This window comes from Bufo gargarizans, chromosome 9 (genome assembly GCF_014858855.1).
Source record: "Bufo gargarizans isolate SCDJY-AF-19 chromosome 9, ASM1485885v1, whole genome shotgun sequence".
In the NCBI taxonomy this organism is placed as follows: Eukaryota; Metazoa; Chordata; class Amphibia; order Anura; family Bufonidae; genus Bufo; species Bufo gargarizans.
Window position 1 is genome coordinate 35,025,640 of NC_058088.1, and position 21,933 is coordinate 35,047,572.

Genomic DNA, 21,933 nt, shown 5'->3' on the forward strand with positions numbered 1-21,933 from the left:
GCGGTCCAGCATGTCATTGCACACCACATCCACCGAGCGCAAAAAGATACTGTGAGCAGATGCCTATAACTACTTACGCAATATACACTTGAGACTCGCTCGTTACTCATGCTGAGTGTGTTCACATAAGTGTGAACAGAGCCTGAATTGTCTTATAACTCTTAGGCCTCAAGCACACAACCATATTTTTGGTCCATGTCCGATCCAAATTTTTTGTGGATCGCATATGGACCCATTCATTTCTTTGGATCCGCCAAAAAAATGGACAACACATGGATCTCATCAGCTTGCTGACCACATCCATAAGGCTGGGCCACAGAACCTGTCCTATTCTTGTCCATTTTGTGGACAAGAATAGGCTTTTTTACAGTGGGTCCTGCAAAAATTGCAAAATGCACATGGACCACACCAATATTTTGCAAATCCATGATTTGCGTGATGTGCAGGAGGTCTTAAAGGGGTTGTTTGCTTTCTTATTGATGACCTCTCGAACGACACAACTGCTGCAGATCCTTTATTGATTTATTGATCCTACACATCCTCTTTGACTGCCTGCACATGGTCAGATTTTGTTAAGGTTTTCCAATCCAGTTTATAAGGTAAAACCAGGACCTGAGTTGAAAAGCCAGTGGCCCTCACAATGGGAAACCGTAAGCATCGAAAAGGACGTGACAAATGGTTGTCATATTGGAGTGGGGTCCCATTCCAGGTTCTGCTATTGAAACCATAGTTACTTATTATACCCCAGAGTATGAATGTCCATTCGAATTATTTTAAATCCGTTTAATGTATTATTATGGATAAGAAAAATAATGAAAGTAAAAGCAAACATGTAGTATCTTCATTCACTCTGAAATGATGGGTTATTAAATCCTTTCATGTCTGGAGTCTCCAGCTCTTTGTCTTCCTGCTTCACAGGCTCTTCATTAATTTGTGTGTATCGCTCGATCCCTTTTCTATCTGTAATTTCCATCTCCTTGTCTTCATTGTTCACCCTTTCATCCTTCATATGTTGATACCTCTCACCACGATTTTTTGGAAAGGCCGGACCCCAGTTTTCAGCTGGTCTACAACAACTCACAATACGCTGTAAGAGGGAGACAATAAACTTGATATCATTATACAGATGTAGCCCAGCTAAAATAATTCTCATACACATGTCACAGAGTTATCTTGTGCCGTTTTTTGACAAAAGTTATTGAAATACATTGAAAGAGTTAGTTAACCTTTTTGTGCCATTTTTTACTTAAAAGAGTTGTCCAAGTTGTCAGCTCTGAACTCGGACATATCCCCATTTTCACCCAGGTAGCCCCCCCTGATATGAGCATCGGAGCATTTCATGTTTCGATGCTCTCTTTTGCCCTGCGCTGAATCACACAGGCCAAAGGCTTTTTTTTGGGAGATCCAGTGACATACCGTGCTCTCCATGGGTAAAGCTCGGTAGAGACTTCCTCCTAGCAGTGACGGCATCGGCACTAATCGGTGGGCTTTAGCACTGTTCTAGCCTGTAAAACAGCTAGGGCAGTGCTGAAACCTGCCCATCAGAACCAGAGATGTTACCAGCAACACTGCTAGGCGGAAGCCTCCACCTAGCAGTGTAAAAATGTAAACAAAAAAGCTCTTTTCCTGCGTGATACAGCACAGGGCACGGGAGAGCATCAGAGCATGAAATGCTCCGAAGCTCATATCAGAGGGGCCGTGTAGGTGAAAATGAGGATATGTCCGGGTTCAGCTCTGAACCCAGACAACCCCTTTAACTTGTAAACAATCAAGTTTACCATCAACTGCATGTATATTTGTGCCTAAGGTATCACATCTGCTCAGCTTCCATTGCAAACAAAATACTGAAGCTTAGGTGGTTATTATTTAGATCTCATCTAAAAGCCCTTCTCAATATATCCTGTAGACAAAGGACCTAGAAAACAGGCCGACTGGTCCACTTGAATTAACTGTTGCATGAACTTGGAAGCATTTCATTTCAAATAGACAATAGGTCATAACTATTACTCAGGTATACTTCTTTGAAGGGGTTGTCCATTATTTTTTTTTTTTGTTTCCCCTCCCCCCCTCTAGTTAAGGGTAACTGTGGATCAAGTCAGATTTGCTTGCACTTGGCTGCTCCGTTCCACCTCCATAAGTCTTAAGCTGTCTTCCCTGGATATCTGGTCCTTGTTTGTCAGCTTCTGCAAATTCTGGGTCCTATGCCCTGCTGCAGCCAATGGCTAACCTCAATGGTGATATGTCCTCATGGGTATGTGACTCAGCAGCAATGTGCCACAGTCATTGGCCTCAGCTGTGAACATAACCTTGTCTTTGCAGAAGTTGCTAAATGGGGACTGATAGTCCAGTACAAAGAGCCTGGGTGCTATGTTACTGGAGCAGAACTATGAGGATGCTGGCTGGACAGTAAATGAAAAAAATAATAATAATAATTTGAACTCCCTAATGACTTGGAATCTTATTCTTTTAGGAAGCTGAGACATGTTTTTGGAAACTACATTACCCAAGTTAAGGCCATGCAAAGGAGAGGATTCGGAAAGCATAGCAAAATTGGCTCAGGTGAGGTTTAAACCCACAGGCTCATTGTCTATGGCAGGCTTGGCCGACCTGCGTTTCTCCAGCAGTTGTAAAACTAAAACTCCCACCATGCCCTGACTAATAGCTGTAGGTAGTCTGGGCATGCTGGGAGTTGTAGTTTTGCAACAGCTGAAGAGCCTCAGGTTGGCCATCCCTGGTCTATGGCTTCAAGTCAACAGAGATAACCTCTGATGTTAGGATGTTATAAGGATGTATTATGATAATAATAATAATGAAAACTGCTAAAACATAGCACAAATAAAAGAAAACACTCTACACCACTGAACGTCTCCATTATATACTGACCTGGAAAATATTTCCTTCAGCTTGGATTATCTTGACAACTGCTATAATAGGAATCCATATGAGGCAGAAGACAACCATGAGGAATCCCATAGTTACTCCCCATTTAGGATAATCAACACCATTATTTTTGGGGGCTTCAAATGTTACCAGTGACCAAACCAAAATCACCTGGAAGAAGTACAAAACATGTCTGTGATACAGTAGTCAAATGAAATGTTTTGCAGGTTAATTCAGTTTTTTGCTAGTAAAATTGGTTTTAGGAATTATCTGTATTAGGAAACCATTTTCAGATAGTCAATTGGGAATCTCAGAGTTAATAGATAAAGAGGGGTCCCGCTATCAGCCCGAGTACAGAGCAGCTACAAAGACTTGTCTCTCTGTATGATTTTACATGTCCGTGCATTACATGGACAGTTTACTGATTTCCACAGGAGCCGTGCAGTGCTTCTTTTCACCTGTGGAGGTGCTGCAGGTGAACCCTTCCGGCAATGAGATTTGCAATGGAATAATGAAAAGACTGCTACACATTGTAAATATGATAAGGATACATCCTTATGGCAGACACAGAAACTGTTGTAATTTGTTAAGATGATAATTCATTTCTGACAGTGGTTTTAATTGGTCACTTACTCCTACAAAACAGAAAACTGAATTCAAGTTCTTCTCTGATTAGATGTCTAGGTTTTAATGGTATCGTAACTGAATAAACTTGACATATAATTTATTATGCCATTATCTAGAAGATGGTCATGCACTTACAGCTAAGAGCACAGGAGACACAAAATACCAGCAGGCTTTCCACCACAACCAGAAGATCCAGTGCTTCTTACCAATCATCATTTCTATATCCAAGATAACCCTATTGCCACCTGTTAAGGAGAAAAATGAATCTGAACTTTATCAGGAAAATGCAAGAGAAAGTGAGATGAGTAATAATGAGCGGGATATGCAAAAATGAACAATGATCAAACAGTGGATAATTTAAATGGGTTGTCCCAACCAAAAATGTTCTATAGCTTTCAAGCCACCATTTGGATCTCAATAATTTCTTCCCTCGGAGCACACCCTGGACTTTTGGGGTCTCCTGTCTGGTGGTATTTGGGTTGCACTTGATGATGACAGGGTGCGATAAAGGTGTAGGGCCAGCAGATGGATGTTGGAGTCAATGAACAGGTCCATTTGGGAATAATAAAAAAGTATTTCTTTACTAAATAGAAGATGGGAGTTGCAGTACATATAGCAACAATAGACATGTAGTTCCAAAGCAGGGGCGTAGTGAGGTGGGCAGCCGTCTAGGGGAGTGCACTCTCTGGGAAATTCACTCAGATGGTGTAGAAGGAGCCATTTGTTCCCTGCTTCACCTTTCAGCTGATCCCCGACACTCCCCAGCAGCCATACATTGCACTGCGGGCTGTGTGGGGGAAACTGTGCTAGATTTGCAGATCATCAGTGAAATAATTGAGTATTTGTGTTTTTTATAAAGCTGGGGAGGGCAATAGGGGCCAAAGAGGGACATAAGCAGGACATAACTACAGTGAGGAGGCACAAAGTTGGGCATAACTACTGTGAAGGGGCACAAAGGTGGGCATAACAACTGTGAAGGGGCACAAAGGTAGGTATACCTTACTACTGTAAGGGGACATAATGTGGGCAAAACTGCAGTGAGGGTGCACAATTCCATTCTCATTAACAATCTCTGCAATGCCCAGTCTGCAAGGTGAAGAACTTAAATCCAGATGACCAGTCCGTCTCAAAGTGTGGCGGGTGTTAGAAGCAATTAACGCTTTCCACATGCAGTAAAGTCTTTTGCCATAAACGAAAGTGACCTTACTGTCTGTCCACCGTGGCCTTGGTTCTCAATCATCTATAAATGTTTGTTCAACAAAAATAAAAGTCTCCAATACGTTGCCTTGCCCAAATTTCGCAGCAGGTCCTTCTGTAAAGTGGGTATAATTAACACTGTCAGTCTTTGCGTTTTTCAGACTGCGCTGCTTGCAGCTCCTCAGGAGGTGTTCCTTTTAAGGTTAGGGCCAGAGTCACCTTCAGACATAGGAAAACATTGATTCCAAACCACTCATTCACTTCCTCAATGGAATATTAAGTATAACAGCATAAAAAGCGTATCAAAAGACACTTGTATATCCATTGTACAGCAATTTATTTTTGCAACTGGATCACCACCCCGCCAATGCGGTTATACCAGTTCTACCCCCACAAACTTAAGTAAGTCCCTTAGTTTTTTTTGTGTGCACTTTTTTAAAGTGTAAGGGGACCCTATGAGTCTCTAAACCTTTTTTGATGTTACGAATATGTTCTTGTATCCTTGTCTTTAGTTTTCTCATTGTTCGTCCCACATATTGGAGGCCACATGGGCACTCCAATAGGTAGATGACCCCCATGTGCTCATATGTAATCTCGCCTTTAATCTTATATTCCAAATTTCTCACATTAGAATGGAATGTTTGTAAACTCATCTGTTTATCCTTTTTGCTATAAATGTCTGTTCTCCTTCTTTGAGGGTAGTCTTTCAGTTCAGTTGCTTCTACGGCATCTTTCAGTCTTAGGAATGGTGTTTTCCTAGAGAAAAGGCTTTTTTTTTTTGCCTGTTTAACTGCAGCAATCACCAAACACGCTAAGAACCCTCAAGAGGCGACCAGACTTACTGGCTGATACAACCAGACTGGTCTGTAAAACCAGATACTCCTAACCAGGAAGGGGCAGGACTAAGGAAGAGTGAACCAGTTCAGATCAAACGGAGTTTGGTCCAAACTTTGCTATTTTTCAGACAGAAGACAAACCCAAATCTTCCCGGGATTGTTTTGGATGAGTCCTCTAAAATGACAGACAGCTTGGGTGAGCCAATCAATGTTGCAGCCTCAGGGAGTTGCCCTAGTAGAACGCCTTTCCGTGCTGGGCTGTGAATAAGGGTGGTGCACTCTACCTTGGCTGCAACATAATGTGTAAAACTATGAGTAGCAACATATCGCTTAACGCAGTGATTACTGTTGCAATACCCACGGTGTGGCAGCAATCTACCTATGTGTATTAAGTTAAAATTGAGCATCAAGTCTCAGTCTTCCACATTTATGTATTTTCAGTTTCCACACAGTCACAATAATATTTTTTTTTTTTAGGTGCTTTCAATTTATTTAAGCAGCATATATATGTGATTACTGCAGAAATACCCACGGTGTTGCAGCAATCTACCTATGTGTTTTAAATTGAAATTGAGTGTCAATCCTCAGTTGCCATTTACATATTTTAAGTTTCCACACGGTCGCAATTGAAATTCTTTTTTGTGGGTTCCATTTAATTAAGCAGCATATATATGTCATTACTGTAGCAATACCCACGGTGTGGCAGCAGTCTACCTGTGTGTTTTAAGTTGAAATTGAGCCTCAAGCCTCAGTCGTTCATTTACATATTTTCAGTTTCCACATGGTCGCATGCAAATTTTTCTTTGGGGGTACTTATGTTCTTATGGTGGCAGCAATAAAAAGCCATGTACCTCCCAAACTACAGCCAGGACAACGTCTGCTTTAGGATTTGGTGATGCTGCTGATGCAGTGGGTGGGTTAGGCCCAAAACATGCCATTGCAAAGCCGAGCTCCCCTGTCTGCCAGTTTTTATTCATGCTGCCAGAAGACAAAATCATTTCCTTGTGCAAGCTGTGCAAGAGGAAAATAAAACGCGGGCAGGCAAACACAAAAGTAGGCACCACAGTTCTATCGAACCACATGAAGTTGCATCACCCCTGCCAGCCACCGCAGCAGGAGTTCCCTCCTTCTTCTATTCCCTTTTGTGGGGGCAGTACGGTGTCTTTCATATCATCATCATCCCTTTCCGCTACCCCTCCTCCACTCCATCGTAAGCAATCGATAACAGAATGCATGGCCATGAAACAACTCAACATGCCCAGCAATCCGATGGTGCACAAGCTTAATTCCCATCTGGCCAAGTTGCTGGTGGTGCAGTTACTGCTGTACAATTTAGTCAAGTCTACTGCCTTTAGGGCAATAATGGCATGACCACAGCCTTGCTAGAAGATTCCTAGCTGGCATTATTTCTCCCAAATACTGTACTTGTACTCTCATATGGCCGACAAAGTGGGCTGCTCCCTGGGGTTCTCACTTGGCGGCAAGGTTCACACCATGGTGGACACCTATAGCAGCTCTTATGGGCAGGGACAGTACATGTCTTTCACAGGCCACTGGGTCAATGTTGAGGAAGATGACGAAGATGAGAATGAGGAAGATGAATATGCGGAGCTGTCACTGCAAGAGGAGGAGTTTGAGGTGGAGGAGCAAGAGGATGATGATGAGCATGGCACCGGTCAAGACACCCAATCATCTCAGTGGGGGGCAGAGCCGGGAAGAAGTAGCTTCTCAGGCCAGCTGGCCAGAATGGCCATCTGTATGCTCGCACAGGTGTGTCGTTGACTTCAAGCCATCTTATGATTACTGGATAGCCATGCTTTTAGATCCTTGCTACCAAGGAAAAATGGGGGAATGTTTTCCTCTGGTAGAAAGGGAGGAAAAATTACATTACTACCAGGAAACACTGTGTATGCAGCTTGCCACAGCTTACGGCGAGCCTGCAGTTAACATGTCTGAAAGAGAGGACCCCCTCCGCCCCCGCAGAGTCACCACCTTTCACCGCTAAGATGGAGCAGTTTTTACACATGCCACTCTCGGCTGAGGGCAGTCAGCAAGTTGACAGCTTCCGCCTCAACGCCATGTTCAGGCCTACCTAATCTATGGCCAGTCTATGTCGCATACCCAGTTCCCTGACCCCATGGATTTCTGGGGCAGGCAGACTGTAACAGTGTCCCAAACTGGCACAGCACACTCTCTAACTTAATTCTCGCCCTGCCTCCAGTGTGATTTTGGAGAGGGATTTCATCGCCGTTGAGGGCGTGGTGAAACAGAAACTGACAAATTTGTCCTCCACCAGTGTCAAAAACATCAATTTTGGCGAAATGAGCCAAGTCTGGATTCAGGAGGATTTTTACACTCCTCCAGCTTATTCCTATGTATAGACCTCGACTTTCTGGTGGTGCCCCATCTTACCACTGTTACTGTCTGTCTGTATAACTACCATCATGTTCTGTATGGCTGCTGCTGCTGCAGCCTTTATCATGCCACTAATACCTCAATCGTTTGTTTACGTGTATACAGTTTCCACACGGTTGAAATTTAAAACATTTTTTTGGTGGGCAGGTTAAAATTCTTTAAGCAGCATAAATGTACATTATTACTGAATTATTACCAACAGTTTTTCACAACTCAGGTTTATTCCAGATAATTATACTTTGTTTCGCTAGCCATGCCCCATCTGGCCACTGTTGCTGTCTGTCTGCCACTAATGCCACTTGTCAACCATCACTTTCTCTCAAAGACGTATTTTTAAAAAAATAATTTTATATCAAAACATCATCTGCCATGATAAGGGACATTTTTTGGAAGCTTTCAAATATGAAAAAGTATGAGACATGTGCCCGGGCTGTAGCTGTATGATAATGACGTCAAATGTGTGTTTACCGAGAGCTATGTATATCAAATTCACTCAGACATCACTTACTATTGCTATCGAATTGAACCTTTTTTAAAATTCTGTGAACCAGACCCGAAACAAATCTTGACTGGTTCGCTCATCTCTAGGAAGGACCATCCTGTCTTCTAGCACCCTAACTATAACTGCTAGATTTAACTATTTGCTGGCCAAGAGCCCATACATAACCTTTAGGCCGGGTTCACACCTGAGCATTCTGAAAGGAGCGCTCTTTATGCGCGATTGTACCAGCGTTTACAATTGCGCACACAGAGACAAGCGAACGCCCATTGTCGCGCGTTCCCGAAAGTCTATGTACGGGAACGCGCGACAAAACGCCCCAAAGAAGCTCATGTACTTCTCGGGGCGTCGTGCGTTTTACAGCGCGATCGTACGCGCTGTAAAACGCCCAAGTGTGAACCATTCCCATAGGGAAGCATTGGTTTCTCCTTGTTGAGCGTTTTACAGCGTGTAGGAACGCGCTTTAAAACGCTCAGGTGTGAACCCAGCCTAAGGGATTCAAAGTGCACAAGTAAAAAGAGAACTACCATTTCAATGCTTAGGTAATAAATTACAACATTTAGATTCTTAGCATGGAATTAACTAGTTAGCAGTGATCCACTGGGTCAGTGCACATACCATTATATTCTGTATGGAGGCAAGCTCCATTACATACCATGTAGTAGAATACAGTGCCTTATGATGACAGTATTTTCTGGCTCAGAAGCCTGGGGTTTGTAATACGAACCTGTAGGAATTCCACTACATCTGTGTTTAGAACTTTAAATAAGCAAAAAGGAATGGGAAAAGGCAATTGTGCCAAATTTGCAAATTAAAATTATACAAAATTTGGCTCAATTACATTTCCCCATTTCTTTTTGTAATTTCTGATCTGCTCTGATCCCACGTGTGACGTGTGATGTTTTCAGGCAAATGTTCTGCTAAAATATAAGTATCTGCACAGTTATCCTTGTGAGGAGATTTTCATTCCATAGAGTTGTTAAAAGCTGGTCATGCACTTAAATTAACTGTTGGCTGCATGTTCAGCCTCAAATTATCTATCTCAATACCCTACCCCACCCCCTCATACACATGCATGGGATGGCCATGTTTATATGTGTTTTGAATGGGGAGAGGGGAGAAAGGTGCTGCCAGACACCATTAGCGGTTGGTTATCTCCCTGAGAACAAAGGATCAGGCAATCCTTCTATTCCCCAACTTATGAGGGTAAAGGTAGGAAAGTCCATACAAATCAGATGGTCAGCTGATCAACATTAATCTAATGTGTATGGCCAACTTAATGGGGTTGTCCAAAATATGTTTTTTAGAGAAAACTGCTGGGCCCTGATAAAATAATGAAAGCTCATTTACAGCTCCATCTGATCCATCGAGTCTGCTCCTTCCTCTTATACTGCAGCTAAAAAAGGAATCACTGACTTCTGCCTGTGGAAGAGGAAGAAGTAGCGGCGCTGGATCGGAAGGGGCTGGGAAGGTGAGTTTTGGTGCTTTCACTATTTCATCAGGCTCCCAGCAGTCTCCCCTAATACAAATTATCTTGGACAACCTCTTTAAGCCTTGTGACATAAATATTCTATATCCTGGTTTATATTTACCGTAAATCCATATTAGCGCCACTAATTCCAATACTGCGGCAAATAAAATGGCCCATCCCCCACAAAAGGAATCAATAAGAATAACCCAGTAAATTCCAGCCTGCAAGTGAAAGAAACAAGATGATTCAGATAAAGAGTATATCAATGAGTGAGTGGGTCTCTTCCAATGATCATAAGAACTCAGGACATGTTGGAGGACTTGCGAAAAAAGAATTAAGGTCACAAGATGGTTGTGGGAACCTGATTAAGACATGAAGACATTGACAGTCTGCAGTCCTGCTGGATCCTAGTACAATATAGTACAATATTGAAATGGTCATTTCAGTTATATTGTTTTCCCCAACTTAGAATGTGATAGCATAATGATAGGATATACCATCAGTTTCTGATCGGTCGGGGTTAGACACTAAAGCATTGTTTGACCCCCTTCATTATCCGCATCGGAGGACAATAAAGTGATGGTATCACTTAGTGATCGGGGGAATCTGCCGATCTTTATAATACCGGGTCTGCAGTGCTATGTAAGCTCTGCCATTCCTTTACAGTGTTTCCACCTCTTCTTTTGTTCTTCATATTGATGTTGGGTCACAGAGGTTAGACCACCACTGATTAGAATGTTAGTGTGTATCCAAACAATATTTTATTCTAGGAACACCCCTTTAAACTGGAATTTGAAATTCTGTAATCTTGTATGATGACAAGTAGAAGACAGAACTTACTGTAAATGAGCAATTATGAGACTCCTCTTATGTGTTACTCTAGTATTTTATTCTAGGCTTAAATTTTGGAGGTTGCCCATTCCATAATTAAATAATTTTTTATATATGCTGAACTAAGGCTACTTTCACACTTGTGTCATTGTTTTGAGGTATTGAGATCCTTCAGAGAATCACAACTCCGGAAAAAAAGTTTCCGTTTTGTCCCCATGCATTCTGAATAGAAAGAGATCCATTCAGGATGCATCAGGATGTTTTCCATTCTGTCAGGATTCCGTTTTGTGACCAGACACTGCAAGCTGCGGTTTTGTGTTAGATCATAAAAAATAAAAAATAACTGATCCAGCACTGAAAACAATGTTTTTTTAGGAGCCTAAGAAACAGATCACCCATTGACTTTCAATATGTTTAGTGATGCATCAGTTTTTTTCCGTTTTGATTTCACACAACCGCATCCTAACGCATACATCCTGATTTGCAAAATCGAAACGGATTTGATTAATTCCGGTATTGAGAGCCTCTGCTGGATCTCAATACCAAAATTAATAATGCAAGTGTGAAAGTAGCCTAAAGTATATTTAGCATTTGGTACAGACTAGACATGTGTTAAATGTAGGTTAGCATAACAGGTTAATATAAAGTGATAGCTATACCTGGGTGACGCATGGGATACCGAGTAGGAATAAAACCACACAGACCGCCGCCGTGACCAGAATACGCATTTTCTTCATTATTTTGGGAAATGCATCCTGTATGGCTGTTGTAATAGTTTCTAGCAAAATATAAAAGAAAAAAGAACACTATTAAGCTGCTGCTTGTTATACCATACACTATGTTAAGCCTCACACACATTTACTTCTTGTGGTGTCAGTGCATGTGTGACGAATACCACACCTCGTGCCCGCTTGACATCAACTACGTCGAGCTCACGAGGCATGGTATTGATCCTGGTTTACCAAAATCGTGACTTTACGCCCTCCGGGAGGAGCAGGTAAGGTCAGGTTGGTACAGTTTACACACACACCTCCTGTCCACGTGGGCACAGAGAGGCAACAAGCTGAGAGAGCCTTTTCACTGCCGCAGTGAAAACAGCGCTGTCTCATCCCGGGAAATCTGCCACCAGCTTCTCGTTTGATATAAGCCCGATCCGCTAACGGTATTATATAGGGTCAGAAACCAACCCGCGGTAGCTTATAACTACAAACCGGATTCCAAAAAAGTTGGGGCACTATACAAATCGTGAATAAATACTGAATGCAATGATGTGGAGGTGCCAACTTCTAATATTTTTTTCAGAATAGAACATAAATCACGGAACAAAAGTTTAAACTGAGAAAATGTACCATTTTAAGGGAAAAATATGTTGGATCAGAATTTCATGGTGTCAACAAATCCCCAAAAAGTTGGGACAAGGCCATTTTCACCACTGTGTGGCATCTCCCCTTCTTCTTACAACACTCAACAGACGTCTGGGGACCGAGGAGACCAGTTTCTCAAGTTTAGAAATAGGAATGCTCTCCCATTCTTGTCTAATACAGGCCTCTATCTGTTCAATCGTCTTGGGCCTTCTTTGTTGCACCTTCCTCTTTATGATGCGCCAAATGTTCTCTATAGGTGAAAGATCTGGACTGCAGACTGGCCATTTCAGTACCCGGATCCTTCTCCTACGCAGCCATGATGTTGTGATTGATGCAGAATGTGGTCTGGCATTATCTTGTTGAAAAATGCAGGGTCTTCCCTGAAAGAGGTGACGTCTGGATGGGAGCATATGTTGTTCTAGAACCTGAATATATTTTTCTGCATTGATGGTGCCTTTCCAGACATGCAAGCTGCCCATGCCAAACGCACTCATGCAACCCCATACCATCAGAGATGCAGGCTTCTGAACTGAGCGTTGATAACAACTTGGGTTGTCCTTGTCCTCTTTGGTCCGGATGACATGGCGTCCCAGATTTCCAAAAAGAACTTTGAATCGTGACTCGTCTGACCACAGAACAGTCTTCCATTTTGCCACACTCCATTTTAAATGATCCCTGGCCCAGTGAAAACGCCTGAACTTGTGGATCTTGCTTAGAAATGGCTTCTCCTTTGCACTGTAGAGTTTCAGCTGGCAACGGCGGATGGCACGGTGGATTGTGTTCACTGACAATGGTTTCTGGAAGTATTCCTGAGCCCATTCTGTGATTTCCTTTACAGTAGCATTCCTGTTTGTGGTGCGGTGTCGTTTAAGGGCCCGGAGATCACGGGCATCCAGTATAGTTTTACGGCCTTGACCCTTACACACATAGATTGTTCCAGATTCTCTGAATCTTCGGATGATGTTATGCACAGTTGATGATGATAGATGCAAAGTCTTTGCAATTTTTCGCTGGGTAACACCTTTCTGATATTGCTCCACTATCTTTCTGTGCAACATTGTGGGAATTGCTGATCCTCTACCCATCTTGGCTTCTGAGAGACACTGCCACTCTGAGAAGTTCTTTTTATACCCAATCATGTTGCCAGTTGACCTAATTAGTGTTAATTGGTCTTCCAGCTCTTCGTTATGCTCAAATTTACTTTTTCCAGCCTCTTATTGCTACTTGTCCCAACTTTTTGGGGATTTGTTGACACAGTGAAAATTTAAATTAACGTATTTTCCCTTTAAAATCATACATTTACTCGGATTAAACGTTTGATCTGTCATCTACGTTCTATTACAAATAAAATATTGACATTTGCCATCTCCACATCGTTGCATTCAGTTTTTATTCACAATTTGTTTAGTGTCCCAACTTTTTTGGAATCCGGTTTGTAGGCCAAAACACAGACGTGGGGATTCATGATCGAGTTACAAGATAGCACAAGATTAAATTATATATTTAATCGCCGTAAGGGCACACTAGATTTAACACAATATACACAGAGAATATATACAGTGGTCTGAGGTTACAGATACAGATTAGATGGGTACAACAGGGTTAAGCAGTGTAAAAGTCAGTAACTGGGTAAGATGAAAGTTCCTTTCGGTTGTGAGATGTTCTTTTCTGGAGTCCACATGAAGGGCCGTGATCTCAGCTAGTTCCTGGGTCCCTCTAAACACATTTGTAAGATGTGACCCTTCTTCAGAGAAAGACACGGCCGCTTGCTGGCACCAGTCTTTTAACCTGTAGCTGACCCCTCCCCTCCCGGCCTCAGGGAGGGGTCCACTCCCTCTCTTCTAGGCTGGCAGAAAGTGACCCACAAAACCCTTTAGGGTTCATAGCTCCAGACCAGAGGGTCACAGGGAGATGGTTCTGGGACCAATGGACCTGCCTGGGTTCCAGCTACAAACCTGGTACCGTTATGTGGTTTCTATGGGAAGATATGGATATCTCCCTCCCCTGACCTCGTCCCATTAAATCTCCATGACTGGAACATATTGGCAAAAGTCTCAGCTTTTAATACCTTTACTTATGTCTTGCCAGCATAGTCAGTGTTATATCTGTTTGGTGCATTCTCTCTGTGTGTTCTCTATGATTGCTACATTCTGTGTAGTTTGCTCTTGTGGTGCATGTGGACCGCGTCGATATCCTCCATTGTATGCATATTTTGCTGGGGTTAGTCGATTACTGCGGTCCACATGCGGTCGGGCTGCTCCCCTAACTAAAGACACGCTACAGTGTCATGGGCTGAGCAGCTCCTCCAGAATTGCCACTAATTTTTTTGTTTTTCATTTTCTGTCTTGTTAGATTTGAGTGTGTTTGCCTTTATTTGGCACTCTAGCACTTTTTTGCACCTGGTAACCTCCCTCACATGGTCTGGTGTGGGTGTGGCTCACGGCCTGGCTTCATCCACATTGTACAACCACAGCATTTATGCTGGGCAATTGTGGGGAGCTTGGCTGTGAGCTGAATTATATCATCCCCAGACCGTGTTCACACCATAGTCAGAGCAGTGGTTAGGACCTCTTGCCATGCTGAGAAACCGTGACGTGGTGCATGTGGGCTCCGATATCTCCATGACTGGAACATATTGGCAAAAGTCTCAGCTTTTAATACCTTTACTTATGTCTTGCCAGCATAGTCAGTGTTATATCTGTTTGGTGCATTCTCTCTGTGTGTTCTCTATGATTGCTACATTCTGTGTAGTTTGCTCTTGTGGTGCATGTGGACCGCGTCGATATCCTCCATTGTATGCATATTTTGCTGGGGTTAGTCGATTACTGCGGTCCACATGCGGTCGGGCTGCTCCCCTAACTAAAGACACGCTACAGTGTCATGGGCTGAGCAGCTCCTCCAGAATTGCCACTAATTTTTTTGTTTTTCATTTTCTGTCTTGTTAGATTTGAGTGTGTTTGCCTTTATTTGGCACTCTAGCACTTTTTTGCACCTGGTAACCTCCCTCACATGGTCTGGTGTGGGTGTGGCTCATGGCCTGGCTTCATCCACATTGTACAACCACAGCATTTATGCTGGGCAATTGTGGGGAGCTTGGCTGTGAGCTGAATTATATCATCCCCAGACCGTGTTCACACCATAGTCAGAGCAGTGGTTAGGACCTCTTGCCATGCTGAGAAACCGTGACGTGGTGCATGTGGGCTCCGATATCTCCATGACTGGAACATATTGGCAAAAGTCTCAGCTTTTAATACCTTTACTTATGTCTTGCCAGCATAGTCAGTGTTATATCTGTTTGGTGCATTCTCTCTGTGTGTTCTCTATGATTGCTACATTCTGTGTAGTTTGCTCTTGTGGTGCATGTGGACCGCGTCGATATCCTCCATTGTATGCATATTTTGCTGGGGTTAGTCGATTACTGCGGTCCACATGCGGTCGGGCTGCTCCCCTAACTAAAGACACGCTACAGTGTCATGGGCTGAGCAGCTCCTCCAGAATTGCCACTAATTTTTTTGTTTTTCATTTTCTGTCTTGTTAGATTTGAGTGTGTTTGCCTTTATTTGGCACTCTAGCACTTTTTTGCACCTGGTAACCTCCCTCACATGGTCTGGTGTGGGTGTGGCTCACGGCCTGGCTTCATCCACATTGTACAACCACAGCATTTATGCTGGGCAATTGTGGGGAGCTTGGCTGTGAGCTGAATTATATCATCCCCAGACCGTGTTCACACCATAGTCAGAGCAGTGGTTAGGACCTCTTGCCATGCTGAGAAACCGTGACGTGGTGCATGTGGGCTCCGATATCTCCATGACTGGAACATATTGGCAAAAGTCTCAGCTTTTAATACCTTTACTTATGTCTTGCCAGCATAGTCAGTGTTATATCTGTTTGGTGCATTCTCTCTGTGTGTTCTCTATGATTGCTACATTCTGTGTAGTTTGCTCTTGTGGTGCATGTGGACCGCGTCGATATCCTCCATTGTATGCATATTTTGCTGGGGTTAGTCGATTACTGCGGTCCACATGCGGTCGGGCTGCTCCCCTAACTAAAGACACGCTACAGTGTCATGGGCTGAGCAGCTCCTCCAGAATTGCCACTAATTTTTTTGTTTTTCATTTTCTGTCTCATTAAACAAAGGGGCACATACATCGTAGCCACCGGGGGACGCAAATATGTATTTGGTTTGCGCCTGCAATGGCCAGGCGATTCATAATTCCTTATGAAAGGTAGGTGCCAACATGTCTGGGAGGTCTCATTGATCCTGAGCAAGGGCTGATACCCCCTGCTGGGGGTTTTCCTGCAGGATTTAGCTTGGCTTCAAACTGGTGGACTGAGGTGTGACCTTCTCCACCTGGGGCCTCCTTGAAGCCTGGATGCTTTCTTCCTTGCCACCTCAGGTGGCTGGGGGGGGGGGGGGTGGAAACTTATTTTGCATGTATACTGATGAACCTGCCAAAAGGTGAATCAAATTACAAGCAGGGCTGGGGCTCTGAAGCAGGGCCCTCCTGTGGAGTTCACTACCTCCACTATCTGTCAACAAATGGGGGTGTGAGAACATGGCTGACAGTAAACATTAATCCATATTCCTCACACATGTAATAAATGACATTATGCAGCATGGCGCACAATGGGGGTCATTTTGCAAAGGCATAATAGCAGGTTTTTGGCATTAGAAAGTAGCACATTTTGAGCAAACATTTATTGTTTTATGTTTTCCACTGCTTTTACCATTTTAAAAAAAAAGTAGGCAGAGCTTAGTTGTAGTAGATTTTAACTTCTGGTGCCTGGACAGCAGAAGATGGGACAAATTTATTACGAGGTGGTCAGATCTTCCTTCAATCTTTAGTAAATGACTCCTAATGTTACAACTAGAGATGAGCGAATCGAAGCTGACGAAGTGGAATTCGATCTGAATTTCAGGTTTTATTCGATTCGCATTGAATCCGAATTTCCTCACGCTTTGTGGTAGCAAATCACTTTTTTTCCTAAAATGGCTGCTGCACGTGTGAGGACATGGGGCAAAGAACTCTGGGAAGGCGGGATCACCCATAATGCCATTCATGCAGCCAATCAGCAGCCAGACAGCCCTGTGATGTCACAGTCCTATAAATAGCCTCAGACATCTTGGATTCTGCCATTTTCCAGTGTACTTAGTGCAGGGAGAGACATCAGCAGGCACTAGGGACAGTGCGAGGAAAAACCTCATTGTGCAAAAAAATGATTTACAAGTGCAGGAAAATATTATTCAAGGTGTAGGGAAAGGATAGGGAGGAATCATTTCACAGCATGTATGTAGAACAGGGTTCGATATTGGAGGTTACAGCCTGGGTAATAGGAACAATACTATTACACCTTGCTGCACTGACTGGGGATCCAAATAGCCATTATACAGCTCTGTAATTCCAGCAAACCATTCTTTTTATTGGGGTCAAGTGCTGTTGGATACAGCCATTAACAGGGTTTTATTACAAGGAAATCATTCAACAGTACTTCTTATTTGCCCTTGTGTGGTGCAGTTATATGTTGTAAAACCCTTTGCCGTATATTGGTGGCAAAAGAAAAATGTATTTGCTGTTCAGTGCTGCAGTTATATGTTGAATAGCCTTTAGTGGTGTATATAAGTAGAAAAAGGAAATTATATTCGCCGTTCAGTGCTGCAGTTATATGTTGAAAAGCCTTAAGTGGTATATAAAAGTGGAAAAAGAAAAATAGATTCGGCATTCAGCACTGCAGTTACAGTGAGGAACAGAAGTATTTGAACACCCTACAACTTTGCAAGTTCTCCCACTTAGAAATCATGGAGGAGTCTGAAATTCTCACTCTGAGAGACAGAATTTAAAAAAGAATTTATTTGTCTTGCACTGCTGAACATAAGTATTTGAACACCTGAGAAAATCAGTGTTAATATTTGGTACAGAAGCCTTTGTTTGCAATTAAAGAGGTCAAACGTTTCCTGTAGTTCTTGACCAGGTTTGCACACACTGCAACAGGGATTTTGGCCCACTCCTCCACACAGATCTCCTCTAGATCTGTCAGGTTTCGGGGCTGTCGCTGAGCAACACAGAGTTTCAGCTCCCTCCAAAGATGTTCTATTGGATTTAGGTCTGGAGACTGGCTATGCCACTCCAGAACCTTGATATGCTTCTTATGGAGCTACGTCTTGGTTATCCTGGCTGTATGCTTCAGGTCATTGTCATGTTGGAAGAAGACCCAACAACGACCCATCTTCAATGCTCTGACTAAGGGAAGGAGGTTGTTGTTCAAAATCTCGGAATAAATGGCTCAATTCACCCTCTCCTTAATACAGTGCAGTCGTCCTGTCCCCTTTGCAGAAAACTACCCCTAAAGCATGATGTTACTACCACCATGCTTTACAGTAGAGATGGTGTTCTTGGGATGCAACTCATCCTTCTTTTTCCTCCAATCACTACGAGTGAAGTTTAGACCAAAAAGTTCTACTTTGGTCTTATATGACCACGTGACTTTCTCCCATGCCTCCTCTGGATCATCCAGATGGTCATTGGCAAACATGTGATGACTTGAGAAGGGGAACCTTCCGTGCAATGCATGATTTTAAACCATGACGGCGTAGTGTTTTACTGACAGTGACCTTTGAAACTGTGGTCCCAGCTCTCTTCATGTCATTGAACAGCTCCTCTCTTGTAGTTCTGGGCTGATTCCTCACCTTTCTTATCATCGGTGATACCCCACAAAGTGAGATCTTGCATGAAGCCCCAGTCTGGTGGAGACTGAGATTTTAGCCTCTTCCGTTTTCTAACAATTGCTCCAACAGTTTATCTATTTTCACCAAGCTGCTTGTCAGCTGCCCCGTAGCCCTTTGCAGCCTCGTGGAGGTCCACAATTTTTGTCTCTGGTGTCTTTTGACAGCTCTTTGGTTTTGCCCATGGTAGTAGATGGCGTCTGACTGACTGTGGGGGTGGACAGGTGTCTTTAAAGAGCTCAGACAGGTGCTACTAAATGAGATTAATGAGTGGAGTAGAGGTGGACTTTTTAAAGGCACAGTAACAGGTCTTTGAGAGCCAGAATTCTTGCTGTTTCTCAGGTGTTCAAATACTTATGTTCAGCAGTGCAAGACAAATAGATTCTTAAAAAATCATACAATGTGATTTCCTAAATTTTTTATTTAATTTTGTTTCTCAGAGTGGGAATGCACCTACAATGTGAATTTCAGACCCCTCCATGATGGGGGGACTTCCAAGTGGGGGAACAAAATCTCAGGGTGAAAAATAAAAATATATTCGCAGTTCAGCGCTGCAGTTATATGTTGAAAATCCTTTAGTAATATAGAAGGACCCCTGTACTCCACTTGGCCGGTTGAATTCCCTCAGTGGGTGGCAGGATACGCTGCTCTTCGTTGGGCTCTATGTCCCTTGGGCATGTGGTCCGGGAGGCTGAGGCCTGTACTCCGGGTAGCCAAGCTGCCGGAGTACAGGCCTCAGCCTCCCGGACCACGTGCCCAAGGGACATAGAGCCCAACGTAGAGCAGCGTATCCTGCCACCCACTGAGGGAATTCAACCCCACTCAGCTTTGCACACCTTGCGGCCACAATCCGGTTACACTGAAGAAGGCTATTCAGCCGAAAACGTTTTTTTGACTGGAACCGCACTAAATAAAGCTTTATACTGAAACTCAAAGTGGAGTACAGGAGTCCTTCTATATTACATATATCTGGTTTGGGAACCATCTCCTAATACCCACGTTATCCAATTGGAGAACTATCCAACCTTATAACGTCGAAAATCCTTTAGTGGCGTATATGAGTGGAAAAAAATAAATATATTCAGCGTTTAGTGCTGCAGTTATATGTTGAAAAGGCTTTAGTGGCGTATATAAGTAGAAAAAGATAAATATATTCACCGTTCGGCGCTGCATTTATATGTTGAAAATGTTTTAGTGGAGAATATAGGTAGAAAAATTAAAATATATTCGCTGTTCAGCGCTGCAGTTATATGTTAAAAAGCATTTAGCGGTGTATTTAAGTGGAAACAGAAAAAATATATTCGCTGTTAAATTATCCGCGCCACATCTCCAGTGTAAAGTGTGCGCATCCCTATAATATCAGTGACATCCAGTTTACTTTTTCCGTAGACAGTGTCCGCTGCGGACGGTTAAATTATCCATGCCACATCTCCAGTGTAAAGTGTGCGCATCCAGAAAATATCTGTGACATCCAGTGTACTTTTTCAATAAATAGGGGCCGCTGAGGACAGTGAGATTAGTGGCACCACATCTCCAGTGTAAAGTGTGCGCATCCCAAAAATATCTGTGATATCCAGTATACGTTTTCAATAGATGGTGTCCGCTGTGGACAGTTAAATTATCTGTCCCACATCTCCAGTGTAAAGTGTGTGCAACCCATAAAATTTCTGTGACATCCAGTGTACTTTTTCGGTAGACAGCGTGCGCTGCAGACAGTGAGATTAGCTGCGCCACATCTCCTGTGTAAAGTTTGCGCATCCAAAAAATATCTTTGACATCCAGTGTACTTTTTCCGTAGACGGTGTCTGCTGCAGATAGTGAGATTAACTGCGCCATATCTCCAGTGTAAAGTGTGCGCATCCCAAAAATATCCGTGACCTCCAGTGTAATTTTTAAATAGACGGTGGCCGCTAGACTTTTTTTGCATATACACTTCCAAATCCTACGCTACTGTATGTGTGACATACACATTTAAAATGAGGAAGGCGAGCAGTAAGGGATGGGGAAGTGGCCGTGATGCTGATAATGCATGCAGAGGCCGTAGCCCTGGGAGAGTTGAAACTGTGCTTGCTGCTAGAGCACAAGAAAAACAGTAATTCACAATACCTAGCTTCATATACCTGTTTTCAGGGCGGCGCAGGACACCACTCTTGAAGTCAGATCAGTGCGACCAGGTGGTCGGTTGGATTGCAGCAGATAATGCTTCCAGTCGGTTAAGCACCACCCTGTCTTCCACCAAGTCCAGTCTTGATACTCCACCATGGTTGAAGAGGGACAGCATGCTTGAAGAGGGACAGATCTTGTTCCCTGATTCCCAAACTCTTGAGCATCCACAGTCACAAGAAGATGACGGCTGGGAATGGCAATTACTGTTTAATGAGGTGGATAATGATGAGACACAGTTGCCAATAACTCAACAGCAATTACCGTCTCAAGAGGTTGATAAAGAGGATGAGACACAGATGTCAATCACTGAGGTTGTGGTTAGGTCAACAAGTCAGGAGGATGAGCAGAGTGAGGAAGAGGAAGAGGAGGTGGGGGACGATGAAGTCACTGACCTAACCTGGGAAGGTGGAAAGCAGAGCGAGGACAGCAGTACAGAGGGGGAGGGATCTGCAGCACTGCAACAGGCTGGAAGAGGCAGTGGGGTGGCAAAAGGAAGAAGGCGGGCCACACCAAACAGGCCCGCAACTATTCCATGGAGCACCCCCTTGCGGCAATCTCCCTTGCCAAGGGGTCGGTGTTCCGCAGTAGGGCGCTTTATTGAGGAAAGTGCGGACGGCAAAAGAATAGTAGTTTGCAACCTGTGCCATACCATAATAAGCTGGGTGTGAACACTAGCAACCTTACCACCACCAGCATGATCCGCCACATGGCATCCAAGCGCTGTAATAAGTGGGACAAATGCCTGGTTCCACAATATGTGTCTGTGGGTCACACCACTGCCCCCTTTTCCCCTGTGTTACTGGCTGGCCAATCCCCTGTCGAAGGCCCAGTCCCGGATGCCTCCCGCCCGGCACCTTCGCAAACACCATCAACGACCACATCCACTTCTGTGTCCCAGCGCAGCATCCAAATGTCCTTACCCCAGG

At 43.6% G+C, this 21,933-nt stretch overlaps 1 protein-coding gene across 1 annotated transcript in view; it reads right to left on the bottom strand.

Annotated features, from left to right (window-relative positions):
* Nucleotides 1-347: 347 nt before the first annotated feature.
* Nucleotides 348-21,933, bottom strand: part of LOC122946165 (sodium- and chloride-dependent neutral and basic amino acid transporter B(0+)-like) — a 68,839-nt gene continuing 47,253 nt past the window's right edge. Inside the window, exons 10-14 of the mRNA XM_044305571.1 lie at nt 11,416-11,534; nt 10,047-10,146; nt 3,643-3,752; nt 2,884-3,051; nt 348-1,087 (exon numbers count right to left, since the gene is read on the bottom strand). Coding sequence (XP_044161506.1) covers nt 842-1,087; nt 2,884-3,051; nt 3,643-3,752; nt 10,047-10,146; nt 11,416-11,534 — 743 coding nt within the window. The 3' untranslated portion in view covers nt 348-841. The remainder of the gene's footprint in view (nt 1,088-2,883; nt 3,052-3,642; nt 3,753-10,046; nt 10,147-11,415; nt 11,535-21,933) is intronic.